This window comes from Neopelma chrysocephalum, unplaced genomic scaffold (assembly GCF_003984885.1).
Source record: "Neopelma chrysocephalum unplaced genomic scaffold, ASM398488v2 Primary Assembly neopelma1_135, whole genome shotgun sequence".
Classification (NCBI taxonomy): domain Eukaryota; kingdom Metazoa; phylum Chordata; class Aves; order Passeriformes; family Pipridae; genus Neopelma; species Neopelma chrysocephalum.
Genome location: NW_020897797.1, coordinates 959,539 through 986,491, shown reverse-complemented (window position 1 = coordinate 986,491; position 26,953 = coordinate 959,539). Strand labels below are relative to the sequence as shown.

General features: G+C 44.2%; 1 protein-coding gene across 6 annotated transcripts; it reads right to left on the bottom strand.

Annotated features, from left to right (window-relative positions):
• Nucleotides 1-319: 319 nt before the first annotated feature.
• On the bottom strand, nt 320-26,093 carry FYB2 (FYN binding protein 2). 6 transcript variants are annotated; one of them, XR_003536788.1, is made up of 22 exons: nt 26,070-26,092; nt 24,521-24,634; nt 21,551-22,319; nt 20,111-20,305; nt 19,016-19,049; nt 16,025-16,125; nt 15,252-15,280; nt 13,986-14,017; nt 13,040-13,124; nt 12,553-12,706; nt 10,633-10,759; nt 10,492-10,535; nt 10,122-10,191; nt 8,172-8,255; nt 6,886-6,914; nt 6,082-6,142; nt 5,426-5,518; nt 3,574-3,658; nt 3,115-3,271; nt 2,915-2,948; nt 2,376-2,490; nt 320-539 (listed from the first exon to the last, which is right to left on the bottom strand). XR_003536788.1 is itself a non-coding variant. In XM_027699040.1 (21 exons), the coding sequence occupies exons 2-21, from the start codon at nt 24,608-24,610 to the stop codon at nt 2,481-2,483; spliced, it is 2,283 nt and encodes a 760-aa protein (XP_027554841.1). In that variant the 5' UTR covers nt 24,611-24,634; nt 26,070-26,092; the 3' UTR covers nt 2,341-2,480. The 6 variants fall into 6 exon arrangements, 5 of the variants coding, with proteins under 5 accessions (XP_027554841.1, XP_027554842.1, XP_027554843.1 ...); XM_027699040.1 differs by lacking the exon at nt 320-539 and having other exon boundaries at nt 2,341-2,490; XM_027699041.1 differs by lacking the exon at nt 320-539 and having other exon boundaries at nt 2,341-2,490; nt 10,492-10,532.
• Between the last annotated feature and the right edge of the window lie 860 nt (nt 26,094-26,953).

Genomic DNA, 26,953 nt, shown 5'->3' with positions numbered 1-26,953 from the left:
TGGGGGGTGGTGCAAAGCAGGAAAGGGAATTAAAATATATACATGAACAACTTAAACAGCTTCCCCAACCCAAAATACATGCCAGGAGCCAGGCCTGAAGGTTTTCTGTATTAACATGCATCCATCAGAGCTGATGGGCCTGTGCTGACTCAATCTCGACCCCTTACACCAAAGCATGGAGAGTATAATTTTAAAGATAGTGTGCAAAAATAACCTTTCACTACAGGAAAGGTGTTGGGAGGGGGGTGAAATTAGGGGCTTATTTCCTATATGCCTATGATGCAGCTGGATATAAATCCAGTGAAAGCACACAGCTGCAGTGAATGCCCCAGTTTTGTCCTTATCCACGCTCTCCTTTTTACACAATTTCTGTGATACAGAATTGCCCTCTAAAAAATTTCAATTCTCCCTCAAACTCAGCAAATCAACAACTGTTATCATGATGATTTCCTTTTTGAAGAGAAACACAGAGGAACAGGGTTTAAAACTCGCATGAGAATTATTTTAAGGTTTGATGTGGTTAGGATGTACCAGCGAGGCTTGTAAAGGAAAAAAAAGGAAAATGACACATTTAATTTCCTGACCAATATCTTAACCTAAATTTAGCCAACCTGTGGTTTAATTGAGGATATCTAAGTTGCTCTATCTAAAGAATTTTTGTATTGTCTGGAGTCATCCCATAGAAAGCTCTTTTCTTCTGTACATGCATTGGAATTTATCCATGGGGAAATATATTTCTAAGTGTATTGCAAGGCACCTTTGCATTAAATCAGCTGCCAATGCTGGTGCAGAAGTTCATGTTTCACAGGGATTTGGGGCACAACCCCACAAGGACTCTGCGTCAGTGCACCGGGATCAGGGCCCAATCACGTCTATCATAGGATATATGGGAGATTTTTTTTAAAAGCCTTAATTTAAAATGAGAGAAACTTGTTAAATAACTTCCTTATGAAGCAAAAAAAGAGCTCACACGTGTGGCTAATACAAGATTTGCTCGTAGTGCTCACAGAGCTTAATGGACTTGACGAGCTGTGAGTTAGCACTGGCTGGGGAGGGGGATGAGGAAGGGGATGTTTTCTTCATGGTATTAATCCTCAACATTGCCATGGAAAAAAGCCCCCAAGCTAAACCATCTCCACAATTTCCATCAGGCTGATTCCCCTCAAAGGCTGTAGGTGAAGGACACAGAGCACGTCCCAGCCTGTGCCAAAGCCAAACACGCACTTCAGCTCCCCAAACCCTCCATCACCACTAGAGAAGTCTAAATATTTGGGCTGGCAAGCCTGCAAAGCTGCGCATGCTTACAGGGGATTGTTTTATTTATTTTTTTTATTTCAAGGATGGATGCAGGCCAACGCACTTAATAATAACCACATGGTAAAATAAATAAGAATGCCTGTATAGACTTAAAAGTAAATGTTAAATATTTGCTCTGTTTTCTTACTGATGTCTCCTTTGCCAGCTTTGAAATGGCCCTGTGGCAAACAGCACTTTTATTTTGCTGTGTTTTCTTAAGCCTGGAACTTTTAATAATTTCTAATTAAAACTTCTACATTTTTAGGATATTTATGAGCAAGCTGATACAGGCTCTTAAAATGAGCCAGGGAGGGGCAAAAGCTGTACACTACAGTCAGACTTAAGGGTTTTTCTTCTTCCCAAGCCACGTAAAAATCCTATCCCCATTTTTTTACTTTTCACAGAAAATTTCACAGCATACTCTGGAAAATGTGTCCACTGGATACACTGAGGAGAAGCCACTAAAAATTTATATTTCTCTTCCTACATTTAGAAGCATTTTTCTTAAAACAAGTAATCATCCTCCAGGCCCACAGTGGAGAACAGCCCAAACACAGGGGCAACTGTTGGAAACTGCCTGTGAGTCAGTGGGAGCCAGGAGTCAACCTTTACATATCTGGGATGCCTAAGTTAGCTTACAAAAATAAAGTAAATTTTGACTGAATGCTTTATTTACTCTTTTTTCATGTTTTTTGGAAAGAAATGAGTCAACTTCTCCACTATTTGATATATTTAACACAGCAGGAGTGGTGATACATCCTCCTTCTCCCAATAGTTTTAAGACCAAAAACAGTTCAAAATTATATGGTTTGCTTTTTAAAATCTTTTGGGGAATTTTGTAATTCTACCACCTAAAACAGACAGTAAGAAGTTGGAGCAACTAATGTGCACAATTTTTCTTCATGCAAATGCAGAAATGAAATGGCTATTTCAGAACTGACCAACTGCACCAAAAAGTGAGAAATACTGAAAATAACTAATAATCGATGCAGACATGCTCTAAATGTCAGAGAAAAAAAAAGAAAAGGAAACATCTCTTGCACATTTAACAGTACAAAAAATAATTCAGCTTTATTTACATGGGCATCATCACTCCACAGTTGACCAAGGTGGGCTCTCCTGGATGCAGGAAGCACAAAGGAAACTTTCAGGGATGGTTCAGGGTAGACCAGCTCTCAGGGAAGTCAGTACTGTCTGCCCAAAAAGAAAAAAAAAAAAAAGAACATTTTCCAGCAAGGTTCATTTGTATCAATTATGCATGAGCATGCAAGGAAACACTGCAGCAGGGAATTTGAGGGTGTGTTTTGGCAAGGCAATGCACACTGAGTGGCCCATGTTTGCAGCAGATGTGAATTAATATGGCATATCTGAAGGCAAGTCAGGAATCTCCAATTTATAGAAGTCATGACTGGACGGGCCTTTTTTTAGCTGCAGTTGGACTGGAAACTTGTGTAACGGCAGACTAAAACTGGAAATACTTATTTAATATTTAATACTGGCTGTTTACATTAACTTCCCCTACCTTCAGAAGTTTTAAGTACATTTCTCCAGATCTTAGATATCTCTACACAGGAAAAAGAAGGAAATATGCATCACAATAAATAAAATGTGAGTTTACCTGAAGTTCAAGTGCTCCACTAGAACGTACCCATCTGAGAGAAGGGGGGAAAAAAGGAAGTAAATTAGTAAATTCCTGAGCAAATGAAGTCTCAGTGGCTAAGCACAAAGAACATACTGTGGCTTGGGAGGCTGATTTGCCCCTCCAAACGGGTTTGCAATGTCCCCCCTTCCTGTGCCAGAGACTTTCTGCAGACTTACATCTGCCCTCTGAATTTCGGCAGATCACTGCGTGGCCCTCCGTGACATCAATAACATCCAGCTGTTCTCCAGCTGTGACAGGGAGATCCACTCTCCTCTCACTGGAGACTGAGCACTCAGCAATGGCTGTGTTGATGACATTGATCTCCTTATCATACTGCAGGAAAGAAATAAAACAAGTTATTCCACACTTCTGTGCAATGTCTGTAAGGGCAGTGGGGAGGGATGAAGAGAAGAGATTTCAGGATGGGTTGTGAGGCTTTGGTTAGGGATGAAGAGGGAGAAAAACCCCAGTAACATCCCTGATGAAGACCCCAGATTAAGGGAGAAGGAACAGGTCAGTGAGGCATCTCTGGCAGAATAGCTGAGGACCAACAACGTTCCCCTGTGCATCTTTTAAACAAGCCACATAGCTGTTTTCCTCCTCTGACACAACCAGTTCTCTAGAAAGACACGTACCACAAATGTTTCTCTAAAGAACTTCTCTTCTTTTTCTCTCTTCCTGCTTTTTTCTTCACTGCTCTTCTTGAATTTGAAGATATTTCTGCATCAAGAGACACACACACACACACTTGTGAGGTCCATTTAAATAATCCCTGGCACATTTGGAATTGCAGCTCAAAGCCTAACTCCAGCCTTGCCTGCAATGAACCCTTGGAATAGGAAAGCACACCATTCACATCCCTATTTTTCATAAAATAATGAATATACAATTCAAATATGTTAGCGAGCATAACTTGGGCCCTTTTGTATCTCCATTTGCAATAATTTTTTTTTCTGTAAGCAGCGTGGGAACAAACAAACTCTCAATTGAGTGTTTCAAATCAGTCATGTTTTTATAGAAGTCAACAATTCACTTTTCCCCCAGCAGTTTGTCTCCTTCTGGTTTTATTTATACTCAAACATAAAGGGAAAGGGTCCCCAGATAACTCTCATCCTGAGTCATTTATGGAAGTGGGGCTTGACACAGCTCTCCAGATTTCTCTTGGGTTTTTTAGCACATGGAGGAGAAAGTCACCCAAGCAGACATTTATATGGCACTGTAAAGTGGAAAACAATTTCTTATGCCCCACTTAAAGGGAGCAATGGCCATTCCTTCTGGGGCATTCCCTGAGTATGGAGATGCCACTCTTTCTGGTACATGAAATTCTAGCTATAGCATTAATTTTAAAACTTAAGACAGGGAAAAAAACACCAAACAAAAACCCCCACCCATTTGTAATAAATTATTCACCTTTGGCTCACTTTGATGCACTTAAAATTAAGACAAGGGGAAACAAGAGCTGAAATTAGGAATTTCTAGGCTGTGAAGAGATTCCTCCTTGGCAGACTCAGCCTGGAAGACCTGTGATGTCTAAGGAAGGGATGAAATTGCATCGACTTCCTGATGGTTTGTAAAGTTATACCTATGACTGTGCACAACACAACCAGCAGTGTCTGAGCAACCCCATGCAGGAGCTCTGTGGTAAGAACCTGGAAAATGAATCTTTGATTTGCATTTCTTTGAAGTCCCATGTACTGGGTCATAAAAAAGCTCATTGCGATGCACATTTTTCTAATCTCAAAGGTAAAGGAAATCTCCTACTTCCATATGAATTTTTGCAGCACCAGTAACAAAACAAACAAAAAAAAATCTTTGCTTTTATGCACAAAGGATACAGCAAGACACAATGCAATCAGCCCAACCAGAGAGAGAAGATCTAAGAAATCAATACTTTAAAATAAGGGCAAGGGAAACTACAGGCAATTACTACATTGTGTACAGGGCTTCTAAACACAGGGCTCTTGCCAAAATCACAGAATGGTTTGAGTTGCTGCCTTAAAGGTCATCTTGTTCCAACCCTTCTGCCATGGGCAGGGACACCTTCCACTAGATCAGGTTGCTCAGAGCTCCCTCCAACACGGCTTTGAACACTTCTAGGGATGGGTCATTCACAACTTCTCTGGGCGACCTGTGCCAGTGCCTCACCACCCTCACAGGGAAGAATTTCTTCTTAATATCTAATATAAACCTTCTGAAATAGCAAAAAGGAACCAAATATACAGCAAGTAACAACTTTTTGCCCCAGCTAAGTGGGAAGCCATGACAGAACTTCAGGATAAGACCTCAGGATACCCTCCGTTTGCATACAGTTGAGATCCAAGAATTTGTTTTACCCTTGAGACATTTTCTGTAAAGTTTCCTAAAAGCTGGGTTCAAAGCAGCCAACATAAAATGTCTGTGCCATTAGGGACATCCCACTCCTGAAATCACTAAGGAGACACATGTACAAAGTTAGACAGCATGGGAATACAGAATGGAAATCAAGACCTTTCCACATCGGCGATGCTTTTCCTTTTGTCTTTATACTCTTTCGGCACCCGAAGTTTTGGCATCCGGATTTTGTACTTGTCATCCTTCTCTCTGAGAGGAAGAGACACACAGGAGTTCAATTTTTTCCAGCAGACTATGTCCCCTTCCCTAACCCATGTACCTACAGAGTAGTGATTTTTCCCTCTCTTCCCCCACACCCACCACTGAAATGCAAACACTTGCTGTGATTTATACCAGCACGCGCAGCCGCCACAATCATCTGGCAGCAAGACATCAAGACATGCTGTTCCTATTAAAAGTAATTTTTCTGACAAGGAGCCTGCCAGGACAAGGCTGATAATCGGGTCTGGGAGCTGGAGTTTTCCTTCCTTAGGAAAACTATCTGAATTTTCATGTGTTTCAGGGAGCAGCTCTTTCCTTCCCACGTCTCTGGCACTAACTAGGTAACGCTGAAGAAACATTTTTCAGGATGCTACTTGCCAAATTAAACACACATGGAAAGGGCATCTGGACTGTCTCCAGGGGACTGAGTCCCAACCAGCTCGTGACCCTTGGTGGTTTGCAGTACCACAGGCTCCTCGGGGCATGGGTTTGTGCCCAGAGGAACATCTCCTTGGCCTGAGGCCAGTGCCAGGAGAGGGCACCTTCCTCACCTGGGCTCTCTCTGCCCCACCTCGATATCGTCATACACCTGGTCCTCCTGGGATACAGATGCTGTCAATCAAAATGCAGGAAAGAAAACTATTAGAAAATGTCATTCTGAGCCTGGTATTCCAAATTATGTATTTCAGGGGAAAATTTGGGCTGCTGCTAGTCGCTCAACCCAAAGAGGCCAAGGCAGTGCAAAGGCAAGATCCTCAGGGCTCCAAACATCTGGCAAAGCTCCAGTGCAAGGAACGATGCTTGGGTTTGTTAGTTGTGTGTATGGGCAGTTTTCTGGATGGGTTTGGCCATCCAGCTCCACAGATGGAACAGGAGCAGCAGTAGCCAGCCCAGGCAGGGTTCCCATGTGGTCATGGGTAAGTTCACTCCAGCACCTCCTCAAGGCTTGATTAGTGAGGGCAGGTGTTGTGTCCACCCTCATTTATGCAAAGCATGAACTTGTGCCTCCACCAGGCAGAAATAAGTAGTTTTACAGAGAGCTGCTGGAGTGATGTCAGCTCTTAACCACCATCAGCCTGAAAGCAGTGGTTCAGCATGGACTGCTTCACACATTACCTTCCTTAATATATTCAGATCTGCAGGAGAAATGCTCCTCTTCAGAGAAAAAACACCCAAAAATGAGCAAAAACACCGCCCTCGAGTGAGGTACAAATCTCTATCAAGTCTTCAGAACTAATGCTGCCACATTACATGATTTTCAAAAAGGCACAATGCATCAAGATTACTGTACAATACACATTCTTCATACACACAAAAGTAAATCCCCAAGAGTCAGACACATGTATGTTGCTTACCTAAATTTGGTACCGAAATGGAAACCAATCTGTGGATAGAAAAAGACTTTTAGCAACAAGTCTGCACTTCAGCATCACCCAAAAAGCCAAAAGCCCCCAAAAGCTGTCAGTGCTTGCTGCTGATGGAGACAGGTCTAGCTGCATGAGCTATGTGATATCAACAGTATTTGCCAAAATTACATCCCTTGCTAAATAAGCATTTCCATCCTCTGACAACATCAAGAGCCATGTGTTCATCAAGCAGGAAAGGTCTATATTGCATCCAAAATACAGTCCAAGCTCTGCTGCCCACCCCTACATCGCTTCCCAGCAGCAAGAGGGTTGATGGACAATTGGTAATTGCAGCCAGTAGTAATTCCTTCCTATAAGTCTGCCAATATCATGGGTTGCCCAGGAATTTAAATGTTACAATTTCTGTAGACATCTAAGGTGCTTTCAGAAACTTCAAGGGTTCTTTGAGACAGGAGGATGGCACACAACCTGATGGGTCCTTCCCTATAATGATATTTAGCAGTAATGCTCAAAGGAGCCACTGACATGACAGAGCATCTAGTGTGAAAAGGTTTGTAAGTAAAATAAAATACCCTAACATAAAAGAGGAAAGGTTTAACCTGGAATTTGCAAAGAAATAAGAAAGAGTAGCATTTCAGGCACTGTGCACAGGGTGAGGCACTTGCTGGCAGCAGTGGAGGATGGGTTCTGCAGGCAGCTACTGCACACTTGAGGAAAAGGCAATTTCCCTGGAATCTTATCCAGGGTTGAATATTAGAGTATCCGAAAGGGCACTGGAAGAAGTTATACAATATCCTCTACCCTGTTAGACTAACAACTCAATAGTAAACTTCAGCAGATGCTGTTGCCAGCTTGGCTCTAAATGGGACTTGGAATAAAAACCCTCAACCCTTAGGAGCCACATCAGCAAGGCTGTACCTAATCCTGGGCCACAGGTGGAGGCAGCAGGAATCATATTTCTACATTCCCTTGTGTACCTGTGTCATGCTGAGGTATCAGAAAGGTACCAAAGGCAGCAGAAAGCCTATGAAAACCTAGAGGCTGCTGTAGGACTACCTCCTGTAGATTCCTGATGCCAGAGACCTCAAAGGAGCTGTACAGATGGACCATTGGTCACATCTGCCATAGCAGCTCTTAATGAGTTGATAGAAGCACTTTTGGCATAAGCAATAAAGCTGCATTTCTTACTCTTAGACCTCCTGCTTTCAAATTACTGCAAAGAAGAATGCTCAGGTTTGAAGAGGGAAGGGGTAGGACCACCAACATTTCCTTACCTTAGGTTTTCCTTGAGCCTGAAATTATTCAGCTTCAACTTTTCTATCTTAAACAGGTTTCCAAATCTCTTCTGTTTTTCTGTTCTGTCCAAAAGGGAAACAGATTTTAAATTAAAAGAGGCACTAGGTGTTGAAGTATGTGAGAGCTGCAATACTTGTAGCCCCAGAGATCTTGAAGCAGGGGAAAGGAAGGTCAGCAGACCTTGGATCTCAGCTCAGCAGTAAGCTTTAAGTTTTAATAGCTTCATGTGGATAATGGATTCACTGGGATAGGCACCAGCACAGCAAAAGATGCTTAATTATAAAGTCCAAGCTCAAGTCTTTATTTAAACTTTTCTGCATTAGTTGAAGTTCTTCTCCTCTGACCCAACAACTACAGGGTGATCCAGGTTTATTTGGAGTAAAAATTGTGACAAAAAGGAAGCATTACCCAGAAGCATGCAGGGACAATTAAAGGGGACATCAGGGGCATCTGTCTGTGCCACCCTCCCTCACACATTTCTGTCATGTATGCTCTTGAGAAGGATGTTCCGTGACACACTCTCCTCTCTGAAGCTTACAGGGGGTTGCAAAGCTACACAGCAATTTTCTAATAAGGGATCTGGAAGCAACCAAGGTCTTCCCGTGGGGGACATTACCCATGCACAAGTACTATTAAAATTACTTTATGTGTATCAGCACACATAATCCTGCATGTGGGATCAATAGTAGGATTACATAAAGGCTGGTTTGGGGATTAAGACCCTGACCTCTGAACCCCATGAATTTGGTCCCAAATGGTCTTGAAATTCCTTTGCAAGCCCAGGAAGATGCACTGCTCCTCTGTGAGTTAGTAATAGTTTAATTTCTGCTACTGTTCTGCACCCATGTGCAGAAGGGTGAAGGAGAAGCATGGATGCACTTCCCAGTTGGTGGGGGACATGGATGGTCCACTTGGGAACATGTTACCCTCTGGTTAGAGAAGCTTGTGCACCTCCATCACACAACTCCCATGGACAATTTGCAGAGAAATGACACCTTCTCCTTTTATTAACCACCCTGTCACCTCCAGGGTTACAGTTTTCCCCTTTTCCCCCTCTCTGACATCTACACTTTAGCTAGACTTGAATCCAGATGCAAGCCAGTGTGAGCCTCACATCCGTAAGGGAAAAGCAGATGTACAGCAACACCTTATTATTCCTCCCACTCTGCTCCTCAGAAGAGAGCCACCAGATGCAGTCCAAGCAATAGTGTGCCACATCCCCAGCCCATATGCCTTCCCCAAAGGCTGTCTATATTTCTTACAAAGGAAACTTTTTACTGCATGAGGGTAGGGAACCACACAAAACACAACTAACTTCATGTTTCACCTCTTAATCCATTTGGGAAGCTCAAGCAACATATAAACCCGAGGCTGCAAAACTCATTGGTTTTATAACACACCCCATGGAAGCAAATATCTTGAGAAGCCATATAAAAAAGAGAAGGTTGCAAGTTAGTTACAGCATGTCAGGCTTTTTTCAGCTTTCCAACCTCCTGTGATCTCAAATTGTCCTGTTTTATGGGGACAATTTGTCCCTTGAGCATTCCCTCTTTTGACACACACAAAAATGTGCCGTTTCTCAGCTACGGCTGAGCAACACTTTTAACCAAAAGAAGGCAAGTGAGACTGCCCTGTGTGTTTGATGCAAGGAGAGGTCTGTAAGGGCAATACTTCCAACGGATGGGGAGTGCTACAAGAAAAAAGAAAGCCCTCATTGCTTAGGGATTTAAGTTTGGTAACTACTTTTTGCTCCCTAAGTATCAGCCAAAAAGGAAAGAAGGAGGAAGAGGGGGAAGAAACCCACCCATACAACAACTTTTCTGCAGTTGCATTAAAAAAAAAAAAAGGCTTCCAGCCAGTACCTGACATGTGAGATCAAGGATGTATGGCCAGTATTTCAAAATACAGGCTAAGAAATTGCAACTTACTCTGGTTTTGCTGGATTATCACCTCCAATCTCAACATCTTCATATGTTTCCTCGTAGCTGTTTCCTGAAACTTTAAACCAAGGGATGCCATTATCACAAACCACGCTCAGTAGCAATGAGGTGAGGTGAGGTTTGCTGGACAAATTGCACCCAGACTTTTTACGTTTTACTCTTACAGAGGCTTCAAGGTCAGCTCAAATGAATTCCATGCTAGACATGTATATTACTCCCCCCCAGTGTTAATGAGAATTTAGAGCAACCAGGCCAGAATGAGACACTATAGATGTTGAAAGTTAATCTCATCATCTCCCAGGGACCAGCCCAAATTAAAAGCAGCTCCTGTTTGAGCTTCCCCACATGCTGCACTTACAGCTGTCTGAAGTGAAGGAACTTGAGGCATTTGACCCGTAGCTGCTAGAAGACAGAAGTATGACATGGGGATTTACTGCAGCAGTTTTTAAATGACATTTCATAGACACAGGCACTGTGAAGAGCCCAGGTCCATACTCACAGTCCATCTTGCAATTCCGCAATATCATCGTATATATCTTCTGGTGCCTGCAGAGGCTGCCAAGTGTTTTGGTTCAAGGCTGTTCTTTCTATCCCTGGCTTTGGAGCACCAACATCCATGCTGTGCACTGGAAATGAGAAAGGACTTTTGCTTTAGGAGCTTTTCTGAGGAACTTCTCTCAGGACATGAACAACTGTTGAGGGTAACACAACTTATATTTTCCATTCCAGGAGTCAAGGAAAGGCTCTACTCTGACTCACTTTGAGAAGCAAAAGTTAAGGATTTTAAAAGCTTCTAAGTTTTAAAACATTTACCTTTAAAACATTTTAAAGTCATAAAATATTACAGATTTTACAAAAATTAAAAAGTCCATTGATATTCTCAAATCCTTCTCACCAGAAAGCATCCCAAGAGACTATTCATGGATGTTTGGAGAAATGATTGAAGGGAAAGCATGGCTTTTTCAGAATGGATTTAAACAATGTACCCGTCCATTGGAGTACATCCCAGAAAGAAGCCAAGGAGGATGAGTATCCCAGAGATGTATCTCACTGAGGGATGGAATCAAGCATCAGAGTTGCACCTCATGAGGTTAGAAGAAGATTATTACTGGAGAACTCTGTTAAGTGGCAATATTAAATCCTTAAAATTGATTTAAGAGAGCTGGAGTAATGTAGAAATGCAGCCAGACAAACACAAGCAGATAGTGTGTCAAAATGAACACACCAAGTGTTCGAGGCCAGGTTGGAAGGGGCTTGGAGCAACTTGGTCAAGTGGAAGGTGTCCCTGCCCACAGCAGGAAGTTGGAATGAGATGATCCTTAAGGTCCCTTCCAACCCAAACCATTCTATGATTCATGCAGTAGATCTCACTGGAAACATGCACCACCTCAATATGGTCTAGTTATGGACCACAACTTCTGCAAAACTTTCAAACCCCATGAAGAAGATAAGGAGGCAGGAGAGGGACCTAACAATTCTCCTAATCAACCTCTCTGTTGAAGCAATAGCAGGAGGCTCACCATGAGTACTTTGAAAAAAAAAAAATCTCAACTGAAATCACCTCCAGCTGTTCAAAGGTGAAGCAAGCCAGCAAGATTTCTTACAAAAACAGACGCCAACCGAAACAGAAAATTATTATGAGGTGATTTAAAATTTAAAAAAAATAATACCCGAGAACCACACCAATAAAAATAACCACAGTCACAGCCAATTTACACTTTCTCCTTCACACTCCTGGTCTGTCCACAGAGCCCAATAGAGTTACTTTGCTCTCTTTCATCTTTAAAATGCTGCCATATCACACTAATGGCTTGCAGAGGTAAGAGTAAGGCTGTGCAGAATAGAGCCCATAAACATTTGTACCTGAAGCTGCAAAATAGTGTTTACAGAGAAGATGTGATTGGGTTTAATTGTGCAGCTAAGGCACATATCACCAGCTCCAGTCACTATCTGAGGGTATTGTGACCAAAGAAGGCGAAAGTCAGCCTGGTGCCACAAAAGATCGAGCAAGGAATCATCATTCATCCTACTAAGGGACAGAGGGAGCCTTCAGGCTCTCATTCTGCTCACGTTGTTTCTACCACAAGCCTTAGCCAAACCCTTTTCTGAGACTCAATAAATTGTGAGAAGCAGAGGAGTGGATTTCAGCTCTCTTGGATAAGGGCAATCTGCTAGAAAAACAAACACCTTGGTTTGAGTTACGCAGATGGTTAACCAACTTAGGAAGCTATTTGCAAAGCCAAAATAAATGATTCAGACCAGAACACAAATGCTCATGCAACCTTTTGCCCTGGTTTAACTAAATTGGTTCAAGAGTTGCATCCAAATTTAACATTATTATTTCCCACATGGAAGAGACATTTGGGCAACAGATGGGACTGAGGATTGAGGAAACACTCAACGGCAATGAGATACTCACAGAGCTCGGGTCTGTCTTTTGCCAGCCCTTGTAGGGTAGGATACTTTGCAGGCAGGGTACTGGTCACATCCTGCTTCCCTTGCAGGACCTTCATCCCATCTCTGCCATCTTTCTTGGTTTGACTACTGGGAGACATGTATTCATTTCCACCTGTCTGAGATCAAACATTTGCTTTAGTCCATACAGTCTTTAGAAACAGTTTTCTAATATAAGTTAATATAATTCACATATATATAAGAATATATGTTTTTGTGGACTTAAAACAGTTTCATGCCCTTTTCCATCAGGGATTTGTGGTAGACACAGGTGCTGCCTGGCAGCACCACCTGATTTTTAGGCAGTAGCAGCTGAGGGATGAAGAGGCAAAAGAGAAGGGATCAAAAAGGGATTAAGGGCTCAAGTTTCAACTGTTACCCAAAGACAGGGAGGATAGAAGGAGAAGAAACCCTATAATAACTATTAAAATTAATCTCAAGGATTACAATACCTTGAAAATTTTTTTCACTTCCAGTTTCTCTCTTTCATGACTTGGTTTCCCCTCTTTTTCATCCTCTACTGTAGCTCTTTCAGAACTGAAATTTTCAGAAATGAGAAAGATCTCAGAACACAGACACTTTAGCAAAGTTGCAAACACATTGGTTTATGACAGTGCCCAAGTAGGCAGCTCATTTTCCCCTCTGAATGAGGTAGGTGCCCAAAAGACCACCAGTACTAAAAGTAAGGGCAAATCCAAATCTAAGTCAGCAGATAGTCAGGGATAATAGCAATCATTCTTGGAAGGGAAATAAACTAATGAGATTGTTTCCTCATAGCAGGAATGGACAAGTTAGATCCATTTGCTGGTGGGGGCACCTGGCTCACAAGAGGTACTTCTCACCATAGATTTAGGGAAGAAGATACAGCAACAGTATGCAAAACTTGATACCTTTTTTTTTTCCCCAGCATCAAATTTTCCCACTGAAGTGACTCCCTTTTATCTCATGACTCTAAAATCCCCATCAAAAAAAAACCAAACAACCAAACAACAAAAACCAGCCTTCAGACAGTGACAATAATTATACACTGCAAGGAGTTTGAAGCATGACATTCACAGAGTGAAATTCAGTGTAAGACCTTGCCTTACCCACACAGCCTTGGACCTGGAACCAGGCATTCCAGATTGAGAGCCTCATAACTCTCCTGCTTATGCTGAAAGACTTCAGGTTACAGTAGGAAAAGACCATGTATCTTCTTGTGTCCCAGAGGAGAAAAGAAAATCTCCCCTCCAGTTATGCTTAGAAATCATGAGTGCTGACACAGAAAAGCATCATTGTCTGCGCTGGTCATGAAATATATGAAATTTCTTTCTATTTACTGATTGTTACAATATCCAATTCCTAACCTGAGTTAGTTGTGGGGCTAGAAGAAGATTGAGAGAATGGAAAGGAAATTACCTGTATTTGGCAAAAGGAAAAATCTTCCGTTTCTAGAATAAAGAAGAGGAAAGCCTTCAGCCACTGTGCTTTTCTCAGCAGTCAACCTTTTATACAAGGCCTCAACTGTCATCTAGTATTTAAAGAAATATTTCTTTAGAAAGCCCAGAAGCATTTTACATTTGGAATAATCATCAGTCAAGGATATTTCCTCTACTTCGCAGGACAAGGGACACACATATTGACAAACTATATAGGGATAATATAACAGTGCAAGAGTGAAGCTGCTGGTCAGCATGAAAGCTATTACAGACTGGAGAGCTTACAGAAGAGGAGCAAGTTTTTTTACTTAAATAAAGATTTCCCAACCTACCATAAAATGAGACCAAAGCCAAGCCAGAGAACCTCCTTGCAAATCACACACAAATAAGTGCATTTGGAAACCTGTGCTGTTTTCTGGGCAATTTGATTGCTTTGCAAGTCAGGATTTGACAGTGGGGTTTGACACTTTCCAAAGTTTTCTCTCTTTTAGCAGGGCCAGAACTGATACCCAGTACATGGTCATCTCCTGGCAAGAGGTGATGTGTTCTCTCGGCCCAGCTACCCGCTGTGAGCTCGTCCATGCAGCCAAGCCAGTCTGCTCTAGGAATAGCTGCAGCAACTCCTGCCCTGTGCAATGCACAATCCTGCCTTCCCTGCAGAATATTACCACTGCCAAGATGCACTGCCACCCCTTTGCAGCCAAGGTAAAATGAAAAGTTGTAGTTTGCAGCAGAGATATCCCTGCAGCAGGGGATGAAAACGTGTACAGTCTTGCCCACAACACTTGCCCTCGCTTCTGAGCCAAAATTCTAAGCCTTCTGCCATGCCAAGCAAGCAGGCTCAATTTTGCTTTTACACCTTCACAGAGGGACTACCAGCACCAGCTCGTCTTTGGCAGGAACTTCCAGAATAATTCAGTGGGTTTTCCCTCCAAGAATTCATGATCTTACTATCAGTGTGTGACACTTACTTGGTCTACCACCAACATCCAGATGGTGTTACCACTTCCTTACATATATGCAGTGGAATTGAAGGGAACTGACTCTTCCCACTAGTATGTTTGGGAATCTCATTACTCTTTGTGTCCCCTCTGCAATTTCTTATTTATTTTTTGAGAGTCTTCACAGACAACACACAAAGAAACTCTTGGCACGTAAGAAATACAGATATTGAAAATTTTCAAGACAGGAAAGTATGGTGCAGTCAAGACTGTGAGACCAAAACTGGCTGTGTGATAACACTTACCTTGTGCTCCTGAGGCTCTGTCTTAGGTACTGGAAAAGATATTTACGAACATATATTACTTTTTAGCCTGCGTTAAAGTCACTGCACTTTTAGTTGCAAAACAACTTCAGTTGGGATACTCAGCATCCAGGCACACATGCACCATGGGACATTTACCATGTCCTACTGGCCAGGGTCCTATTTGCCATTAAGCGTTTGCTTGCATGCAGAGAACTGCAGCACCAAGATTGACCGGCCACAGTTTTCATATGAAAACCCAAGAGGGCTGTGGCAGGATCCCCCAAGGAAATTGTTTGGCTCCTGTTCCAACGGGAGGGAAAAACAACGCGCGTGGCAGAAACTAACCTCCCAAAAAGAGGCAACCTTGAAAAATGTAAAAGTGGAGCAGTGGCCCCTTTGATGGAGAAAATTATACTGGGAAAAAACATTGACGGAGATGGAAAAGTTCTGTACTCTGTGCCCTTCTGTTCCCAAGAAGATGCCGAGGTTTGCCTCACTATCTTCTTTTCCTTCTCTTCTACATGGGTAGTATATCATGATTTTCCCCCCTGCTGTTTTACTATAAGCATTATTTCACCACCAAAATACTAACTTCTGTCTTGTCTGGGCCCCAGAGTCTTCACATGCTGTCAGTGCACAGAGTAACTGTACAGAGAGTTATCCTTGGTCACCTGGAACAATGTGCAGCTGCTTTTCTCAACTTGAAGAAACTCTATTATTTCCTTTTTTAATGCCTTATCCCAGAGAGCACGTTATTCACCTAGCAGTCTTACCTTGAAAAGTACCTTCAATGACACACAAGGTTGTGGTGTCCCCAGACTGATTCAGGTACATCGGGGTTTCTTCATAATTATTCTGCTCTTCAAGTTGAGCACTGAGAAGATGAAAAAGAGAGATTTTTTTTTTTTCTGTCCCTTTTAGAAGCATGAAAAAAAAATTCCTCTTAAGGACAAGGAATTCAAGTGCTTTGATACTGAGCCTACAAAAAAGCAAAGTGAAATGAGGAATTCCTCGGAGGGAGAGGAGAGCCCTGTGCCAGATGTAGGGCTCAGCTGAACCTTACCCCCAACTCCACACTCCCACTGCTTTTCCTTGGGGAGGACAGGCTGCATTTATAGGGCTCAAAGCACATCAGGAGACGTCATACTAGGATTATAGTCTTCTGCCTACAGCAATCCCTCAAGTAGAAACAGAACAAAAAAATCCAAGAAAATTGGAGCACAGCATTTTTTCAAGCCTACTCAGGTATTTTGCAATAGGTAACAACTTAGTTGCACTGTTCGGCACGCTGCTTCGCATGGAAGGAAACACAAAGGGGAAAGCAGAGGTATCAGAGGGTATGTTTAAAGGTCTTGCTTCTGAGCTTATCAAGCCAATCATTCCATGCCAGCACAGCAAGTGGCACATGCCAGCCACAGGAGGAGACAAGGCATCACAGCTCCAGCACCACAAAGCCTCAAGTATTGGGTTTCCCAGTCCAGTTCCCACCTCCTTATTCTCCTTTCTTCCTTTCTTCCTCCAGAAATTCACATTAGTGTCATGTGGGAATAGCTGCAGAGAGAAAGCCAAGCATTCCTGAATTACCCAGGCAAATCCCTAAGTCTTCCCCTCTACCTACAGTGGCAGAGTTTTTGGCATCTCAGGAATGTACCAGGAAGCAGCAAATGCACAAGACACAGCTTGTAACACACCTGGGCGACAGGGTATGGTGAGAAAAGAGCACCAGGAAGAATTCTAGCAAGAACTTCCTTCTTTTAACTGAAAGACTATATAAAAAACCTCAGGGAGCGTCCAGCTTTCCCGGAATCACCCAACTGTCACAACTCAGAGTAAGGACTAAGTGTAAACCAGAACCTGAGGAACAAGGCACTGAAGGAGCACTTTAACAGTAGTGAAATTGGAGTAAGAAACAACACCTAAAGTCAAGCAGAAGGTTGTGCTGATACCAAAGGCTGCCTCAGCCCCCTGCTCTCCCCTGCAGCCCGGGGACAGTGCCTGCCATCTTTCTGGTTCCACAGCATGCTTGGGACATGTAGGTCCCACTGAGTGGGACACACACACATACATATTGCGTCAATACTGCAAGCAGGTATTTTGTCCCCAGTGCCATCATTTGATGAAGAGGAGACCAGGAAAACCCCTGACCGTTCACTTCCCCAGCCCGACCCCGGAATAAACCACATCCTCGTTTGGGAGGTTGGCTGGACATCAGACAGCCCTTTATATAAACCACAGTGCCATGCCAGATCCGAAATACAGCTGGGCTGAAGGATCCCTGAATAGCATCAGTGAAGGCAGAGTGTTTATCCCCAAACAAGCAGTAAGAGCTCAAGATTAGTCGGCCCAAGTTACTACGTCAGGGTGTCTAAGAGACCAGATTTCATTCCAGGTGAGGCTTCGATGAGGGGAATTTCCATCCCCAAAACGCTGTGATTTTGCTTTTATGCTGGAGTTATTTAATTCATTTCCCCAGTCATCATATCGTTAATATTTAACAAGTGACCTATTGTAAAGACCATATCACAAGTTTTGGAGCAAGAACACTAATTTTGCTGCAATGCATTACTAGAACAGCTTCCTTGTGGGGCACGACAGCTGTGGAGCTGGTTCCTATTTGACCAGTCCTCTTCTGACAAGTACAGGTTAAAAGTTAACACCAGCCAATGCTGGCAGGAACACCTCATGATGTCAAGAATAACTTGCTGTGTTGATAGCTGCAGGAGTTGTTTGGACACAGAAAGCATTTTAAGAATTCCCCTCCCTTTGCTCTGGTTCAGCTGTTCCATTTCCCTTTTTCACAGCCAAGACAAAACATGCATATGAATATTTTCCTCCAATTTTTCTGTTCTTGTTGCACAAAACTAGGACCACTACACAACCACTCAGGACAAGTCACAGACACATTAGAAAAAGTCAGGATCCCCATGCACAGAGAAGTTGTGTCTGTAAGATTTTTGAGCCATTTCAGACAAACTCCAGTGATTTGGACCACCACTCAATAAAAATCTCACTTCAGCATCTGGAAACAGCTGAAGAGTTTGCCATGGTGAGGGAGGGCAGTGACTCCTGTACCCTGGTTGTGCTGACTGCACAAACATAGGACCATAGAATCATGCAGGAGAGCAAACTCCTTCACTGCTGGCAAAGAAAATCCAAACACCTGCTGGTTACACCAGGGCTTTGTTTCAGCAACAGTTCTCAAAAGCATCTCTTTTCTAAAAACACGGAACTTGAGTATATGGAAAACAGGAAGCAAAAAACATGTGGGAGTTGATGACTTTGCAACCAAAGCACTGGCAGTGTTTTCCTTTCCACTAGCTAAACCAGACCTAAAGACACATAGATATGGTTCTCCATGTGGCTTTAACAGCCAAGAGGAAAAAATAGGGATGAAGCTTTTTCCTTTAGGAGAAGGTCATCCCAGCCAGCTTTGAGTTTCCCATGTAGGTTCTGCTATTCTGTGTTTCTACAAGCACAGAAACACAGAATGGTTTGGGATGGAAGACCTAGTTAAAGATCTAGTTAAAGATTATCTAGTTCCAATCCTACCCCTCATAAGCAGGAACACCTTCCACTAGACCAGGTTGCTCAGGGCCCCATTCAACCTGGCCTTGAACACTTTCATTTACTTGAACAACCCCTGGAGCAAGTTGCTGCCTCTGTGAGTCAGTCATTCTCTCCAGACTGAACTGAAATGCTTGAGATCATGGGATGGGGGTGCTCCTGTCACCTACAAGCCACACATTGCCTTCCCACAGGCTCACCTTTCAGGGCTCAAGTAATCCTCTTCACCAGCAGCTGCACACAAACACACAGAGGATTAGTATTTGAAGGCAATCCTGCTCTCCCACAGAACACCAGCTGCAGCCATGGGAGGTGTGACAGGGACTGCCCTTCCTCAGGCAGCACGCTGCACACAAAGGCAGGCGTGAAATAAGATTGCCAGCAGAAACTGGCTGTGTTAATATGTCATTATTTCATGTTCCCAGGCAACAACCCCAAGCTTTCTAGAGATCGATAACTGAGCAATATGGAGAGGGCATGGAGATGATGACACATAAATGGAACTAGTTCCCTCCATCAAATTCATATATTTAGAAATGGCAAGTAGGTTAGAAAAGAGTTTCAGTGAAAAACTCTCTTTCCCTCTTATTCTTATCACAGCCAGGGCACACCAATAAGTGCTGGCACATTAAAGCCAAAGAGACTTCAGCAGAGCCCTTCTTACGAAAGGAGCTCCCTTGGAATTCAGCAAAAGTTGTGTCTAAAAATCTGGCTATAATTAAGCCTGTATCTATAAAGAAACACCACTTAGCAGCTTAATAAGTGGTCCAAAATATTCTATTATACAACATCAATAGGGTTTTATTATGGGAAACTGAACTTTTGCATTTCTTGATGTTGGAACACTTAGCAACATTGCCCTCTGTTGTATTTAAAACAGAAGTGGGGGGGATTAGCAGACTATTTTCTAACAATTTTATTGTGCCTTCCCACAGTTGTGCTCCAGAGTCAAGGCATTTCCCATTGAAGAGGAGTGATAAAGATCAGCTCAGCTCGTAGGCAGCTGCTGCTGCTTTACAGCCAGCTGTAAACCACTCACAACACGCTGCACTTGGGAGGGAAGCGGGTTTCTGCATGTGGGATGGCGTCCAGCCTGGAAAAGCAGATCCCTTTTCCAGATTAAGAGCAAAAATCAGCCCCACTGAAACTGCTGGGGTATTGTTAATGTTCGAGGAAGAAGTTATAAACAAGTAACTGTGGGCTTGGAATCATGGCCTAATAGATATCAATAAACTGCAAATTATTATTCATTTTCTACAGAACAAGTTTGGAGAGAAAGACCAGAGATCTCTTACTTGTTTCATTTCCTCTGTGGACCAAAGGCAGGATGCTTCGGAAAGCACCGAGGTCAAACTTTGGGGGTCTTGGAGGCTTCCCAGGGGCAGGACCCAGGGATTCAGCTGAAGGGAGAGGTTTAATTCTTGGCCACTTGTTCCTGGGGCTGTAAGACCGTTTTCCTGCTCTGGGCTGGCAGAAGGGAGGCTCCAATTCTGCTCCAGAGAAGCACAAGGACAGGCACCAATTAGCCCTCATTTAAGCAAAAATCCACATAGGATCATTAGTTGTTGTACTCACATTTCTAACCAACTTTGCTTCTTCCCAATTTCAGCATCCTCATTACACAGCAGGTCTCTTGCCATGTTACCAGAATGGCAAAGTAAATGGAAATGTCCATTTTTACAGATTTTTACAAAGTGAACCATGTTGGGGTCTCAGCTCTCGACAGCTCCCTTCCTCTGGATTATAAAATACTAGCCCAGTTTTCTGTACTGATAACAGCTTAATCCACCAGGATTTAGTGGCGTGGCTGTTTTCAGCGTTCAGTCCAAGCAAGGTGGCTTTCCAGGGTAAACAAAGACTTAAGCTTTTCAGTGCCCTGTCACCCAGTGTGACGTTAACAAGGGCACCTTTGCAGCATTTGAGTTTCCTAGCACCAGTTTCTCTAAGAAATATGTTCTCTGAGCTTAAATATGACCTTCTGCACAGCTGGGAGGGTGTAGAGGGGGGAATTCAGGTTTAAGCCATTTTAATTAGAATTAAACTGTCTTTGCAGATGAGCCAAGTCTTTTTATGTCTGTGTGAAACTGAAGAGAAGGTCCAGTCACATTTATCTTGTGACTGAAAAAGGCCAAAGCAGACCAAAACTGAAGATACTCCCCTGTCCTCAGTCTTCATCCTATTCTCATAATGTGGACAATTTCCTTAAGTGAGTTTTAAAAAAATTGGTGGAGATGGAGATCCTCCCCTTACCAAGTTCAGCAGCAGTTTGGGACCCATTCTTATCTCGAGAACCTCCAGAGAAAGAAAAAAACATTCCAATGGACCAGTTTGGCCTCTTGTTTGAAGGTCCTGACTTTTAACAGCTTTTCTCTCCAGCTGCTGTACCCCGTACTTCCAGAACACATATGCATATAATGACCTGGGTCGGAAGAGACCTTAAAGATCATCTCATTCCAACCTCTGCCATGGGCAGGGACACCTTCCACTAGACCAGGTTGCTCAGAGCTCCATCCAACCTGGCCTTGGACACTTCCAGGGATGGGGCAGCCACAGCTTCTGTGTCACCTGTACCAGTGCCTCACCACCGTCACAGGGAAGAATTTCTTCCTAATAGTTAATCTAAACCTACTCTTTTTCAGTTTGAAGTCATTCCCCCCTTGTCCTGTCGCTACATGCCTTTGTAAATAGTCTCTCTCTATATATATACTCAGTGTGAAGAATATACCTTACTGTACCTTTCTGGTGCTGAGGTTTCTCTCTTGGTGGACGATAACCTGCCTGGCAGAATGCAGTTGCCACCGCGCCCTCAGCACCTGCCGCATCAGAGTTCCTGTGTCCTCTGGGAGCCTGGGGAAGAGCTGTCCCACTGCCATGCAGAGCATCCTTCTTCTTGGCATGCCAGTCCAGCACAGCCTTGTTTCCAGAGGATTGCATCCTGTCACTGTCCCATGGAACAGGAGCACGTGTCACCCTCTGCTTCGGACAAGGGTGCATGTCTAAGTTTGCTGCCCGTTGCATTGGGAGTTTTGCACTTGCTTTCTCATTGCAGCATAAAGTCTCTTCCCAGATCTGTAGGATGTGGTGGAAGGAATCTGGGAGCTGAGGGTCCACTGGAGCTGTTTGGCCTGATCCTTGCTGATCAGTGCTACACGACAACAGAGGCTTTTCTGAACTGTTCTGGGGAGAACTCAGCCCTTTCCCTGAGATGTTGCCCTCGTGCTCTTTGTTGTCCCCCATTGGCTCCACGTAACCCAGCTTGGCTCGAGGCCATGCTAAGGGGCTGTGTTGGGTGAGCACAGAGGGTTGGGAGGCAGGATGGGCAGGTTTTATTATTTTCACACCTCTCTTACTCGGGGGCGGAGGACTGGACAGAGCATTCCCTCCAGAGCCCAGCTTGGACGTGATCTCAGTGGAAGGCTTCTTGAGTGGTTGCGCCAGCTTGTTAGCCAAGTCAGAGTCATTTTGAAATTTTGCTCGGAGGGCTTTGAAATCAGTCACACCTTCCTGGGTGAGGGGAAAGAGGAGAGCACAAAATATCTGCTTACAGAGGTGGCAACTGGCAATTTATACAATCATGATGGTTTCAGACAGAAATAGGCTGCAGACTCCACTCTGGTCACCAAGGATGTGCCAATCCTGGTGAAAATTTAAAAGCAGTAGAGAGAATTAGCTCTTTCAATGGATCCTCCAAAGGCTCACAAATCACTTCTTATTAAGGCAAAAGAGCTGAGACAGGAGGAAAACACAGGAGCAGAGCACAGAAACACAACCAGAGCCAGCAGGACCAGGGGAGATGCCTGCTTCTCCCTAGTGTCACCCAGTGATGGAGAATCTCCCCCAGGAGGACCTGGCAAACACTAAATTTAATGTTTAGCTTCCTGGCAGAGGTGCTGCTATACTGTTTATGCACCTGTTGGGTAGGAAAGCTCCACTTTATTTTTAGTACACAAACACAAAATGGGAGAGGCCACTGCTGCTCCACAGATCCCCATTCCATCCACTGCCTTCTTTAGAAAACTCCACCATGGAAAGAGAAGCACCAAACATCCTCCTTGGCAGGCTCCAAATGACCCCTGGGACAAAATATTCTTCCTCCCCAGTGCTGGTTCAACTCAGGTCCCCAAGGCTCTTTGGATGCTTCTCCCCTTGCCTTTATTCCCATCCAGGAAGCAGAGGACATACCACCCAACCAGTAGTACACAATGACAGCAAAAGCATCTCTCAGTGCAGGTGATGAATACTGGCTACAATACTCAATTCCTCTCCCACACCAGACCCCAGCTAATATATGATTTTGAAGAGAGTTAATCAGTGACAGTGCAGTTCAAAAGAACACTTAAAGAACATTTTGTTTCAGGCCTTCATTCCCTGGTGTCTCACCATCCCATGCCGGAGAAAGAGGACCACAATTTTTGCCTGCAGTGTTGTGGCTTAAATTCAGCCCTGAATTGAACTAGGGAGAAAATATGAAGAAAAATTTATGAGCTACTTAAGTCCTTGAACTGCTCTATAACTTTTTATATGCCATGATTACATTAGGTGCACTGCTCTGGCAGCTTAGTTCAGTGCAGAGAACTGTAAGGCTTCAGGAGAACCTGTCTAATGAGGAAATTGGAAAAAATTATCTAGGACAGAACTTCGTTATTCTGAAAAAAGCCCCAGCCTTAAGTGTTAAGACAGAACAGATGAATAGCATACTGAGGTTTTATTGCATTTAATTGCACGATTTATTAAACACTGACAATTTCTCTTGAATAACCCCTTTCACTGACTTTATTACTTTCACAGGGTAGTGCATGATGTAAAGAACCAACCCTTGGGGGAGAGGTTTGAATTGCTCCAATTATATTTCATATTAGTGGTCAGCATCTTGATGCTGTGTGAGCTGCCCAGACAGCCTAATCTAGGGGCGAGCCGATGGGAATGGGAGCTTTCAGAAGCACACGGAGGATGAATCAGATTTTGGAAAAAAAATAGTCCCACATGTACCTGATCCCTCCAGCAATGCCAGACAGGAAATAAAGCAGCTAGGTGCCCTAAATGCAATTGCACCAAGCTTTTGCACGTGCTGCAGCAACAGTTGAAGAGTTCAATGCTGTTTACCTCCCCACACTGATTTTCTTTACTGTAGCACACAGTTCCTCATCAATGCCCTCAGAGACAAAGAGAAGAGGAAAGAAAAAGTACCTACATGTCTCAACGTGCCCTAGGCAAGGTGGGCTCATGAGACATGGGGTTTTTGGTCAGGCACCGTCTGTGACAGTCATGAGCTTGGCACTAAGTTTAATTAAAGAGGGATGGATACAAGCTTCCCTTTTCCTCCCTCAAGTTTTTGTTCCTCTTGCCTTGAAATGGCAGCTTCAAATGATTGGGCTAATTAAGTGGAAGATTATCTGTGCTTAATGTAATCTCAGTGCCCCTCACTGGAATATAGTTTCCCCAGACTGCAGCCTATTGGGATATTCACAGGATGGGGTTAAACTGCACACCATGGCCACCTCCTGCACACCCACATCCAGCTGGACAACCCATCCCTCCCCAGAAAGCTTCTGCAAATGCTGTTTCCTTGCACAGGGCTGAGCTTAGCCAGACCCTCCAAGGTGCAATGAGTTCTCCCGGTCTCTGCAGGGATGATTTTCCATCGGAGCTGGGACTGTTTCAAACCACAAACCCATCCAAGCAACTCTCCACTTCAACCCACACACCTTAACCTGGCCCAGGGAGATGCTCAGCTTAAACATAGCGCTGAGTAGGTCACAGGCAGGACATGTGAAATCCCAGTCCTGGTGTCCCATCAGCGCAGGGAGGGCTCAGGTCCCCTGAAAATCAGACCAGTTGAAAGCGAGGAGAATACACTAATAAATTTAAAGGGCTGCCAACTGCTCACAATGTGTATTTCAGCTACATCTGGCCAAATAATTGACTGTGAATAATACTACATTTGGCAAAAGCCCACGCAAGATGAGAGGGGGAGAGAGTAAAAAGGAAACAAACTTCCACTGGCCAGAAAGCATTAAAGAGTCAGGGGACAGGAGCATTATGGAGTCAAGGGGCAGCTAAACTTCCCATATTTTCTGCCTAAAAATAAAATGCTCTTCTAACATTAAGATCAGTCTAGGAAGCAAAATAAAGCTCAGCTTAAGCCTATGATAAGGGTACCTTTTAGAAGGAGCAGCAGCAGGAGGTTTGTGCTTATATCAAGGTCTAACCAAAAGGAATCTGAATTATAGAATCACAGAATGGTTTGGATTGGAAGGGATCTTAGGGATCAGCTTGTTCCAATCCCCTGCCATGGGCAGGGGACACCTTCTACTAGACCAGGTTGCTCCAAGCCCTATCCAACCTGGCCTTGAACACTTCCAGGGATAGAGCATCCACAGCTTCTCTAGGCAACCTATGCCAGGGCATCACCACCATCACAGTGAATAATTTCTCCCTAATATCTAATCTTACCCTGCCCTCTGTCAGTTTGAAGCCATTCCTCCTTGTTCTGTCACTCCAGGTCCTTGACAAAAGTTTCTCTCCAGCTCTCTTGTAGCCCCTTCAGGTACTGAAAGGGTGCAATAAGGTCACCCCAGAGCTATTCCCCATTAACTAACTAAATAGAATTAATTCTCCTTAGTTTTCTGAAGCTGCTTTTCTAAAACAAATCGACACAGGAAGAGAAACCCCATTAAGAACGTGGCACACAGGATAGCCAAGAGAAACCAAGAGCCTGTTCCCCTCCTGGAATTCTTCTGGTTTACTCAATTCTTTATCTTGATTCCCAAGGGAGCTCCGGTGGGTAAATGTTTAATCAGCACTGCCCTCTGCCCTGCCGTGGGACTGCTGGAGTCAAGCCCAGGCACCCCGGGCACGCTGACGAGAGCACGCTGCAGATACCATCGACTCATTAACCAGCCGGCTTCTCCCAGGAAAAAAAAAAAATCTAACTATACTTTTTATTAAATTAAGAGGCACAACTGCAGCTCATCTCAGAGTGAGGAGGAATGAAAGGGGGCAGTGAGAGCCCCTCAGCCCCTGCTTTGGGGCAGAAAAGCAGTGTCTGTGTGGTCTCCGCCCAGAGCAGAGCAGTGATGAGAGAGTGTAACTCACTCCCGGGATGAACTGCTCCCGGCATTCCATGGAGAGAACAGCCCCAAGCTAGGAAGCAGCAGCAGAAAACCAAGCAGCAAATCTTTCACCTAGGCCAGGTGCAGAGGAGACAGAACCCATTGCTGTGGTGAGGGTAGAAAGGGGAGCCCCAATAGTTACCACGTCCATCCCTTGCTGCTCCATGCCGGCTCCAGCGGCTCAGCCCAGCAGCATGTTCCCTGCCCTGTCTCCAGCCGGAGTCTCCCACAGCTGCTCCCTGCTCCGCTGCCCGTCCTGCAGCCACGCCAGGTGAGGCGGGGCAAGCCCTAAACACACCTAGGCCAAGCCTGGGTCTGCCCCCGGGGCGGGGAGAGCCTCACCTGGGCAGGGCTGAGCCTGTCCAGCACTCCCCGACCTCACCCGTGGTTCCCTGAACCACAAATGCCCACACTGTGGCACGTTTAGGATGGGTTTAGAATAGGAATGATCAGCTTTGGTTTGCTTTGTGAGTGAAAGAATGGCACTTGCCCTCGGCATGGGTGCCCCTGCAGCACCATTTGTGCCCACATGATGTCCATATACATGGCAGCTTATAGAATCTTAGAATGGTTTAAGAAGGGACCTTAAAGGTCACCTAGTTCCAACCCCCTCACACACGTTCTCAGGTGTCTTCTCACACCTGGGGCAAGCAAAACTGAGCCCCACCATGCCCAGCAGTAATTCTTACCCCACCTCTTCTTAGGTCTCCCCATGGGTGACACCCACCCTTCTGCAGCAGCCCAGCCTGCACCAGGCTTTTCTCCACAGAGAAGCCAGAGTGATTAAAACAGACATTTCCCCAGAGGAACCAAATGTTTCCTTCATCTCTGGATAGCAGAGTCCAGCAAAAACAATCATCCTTGCTGAAGCCCACACATATTCCCTGGTGAAGCACCCTTTCCATGGTGAGCTGTTTCTCAAAGTCCTAAGGACAGACCAGCTAAATTAGGGCAAACAAGACTTTTCCTATCACTGGATATTTCTGCCCTGGAGAACACACTGAAAGGATCTGTCCAAACATTGAG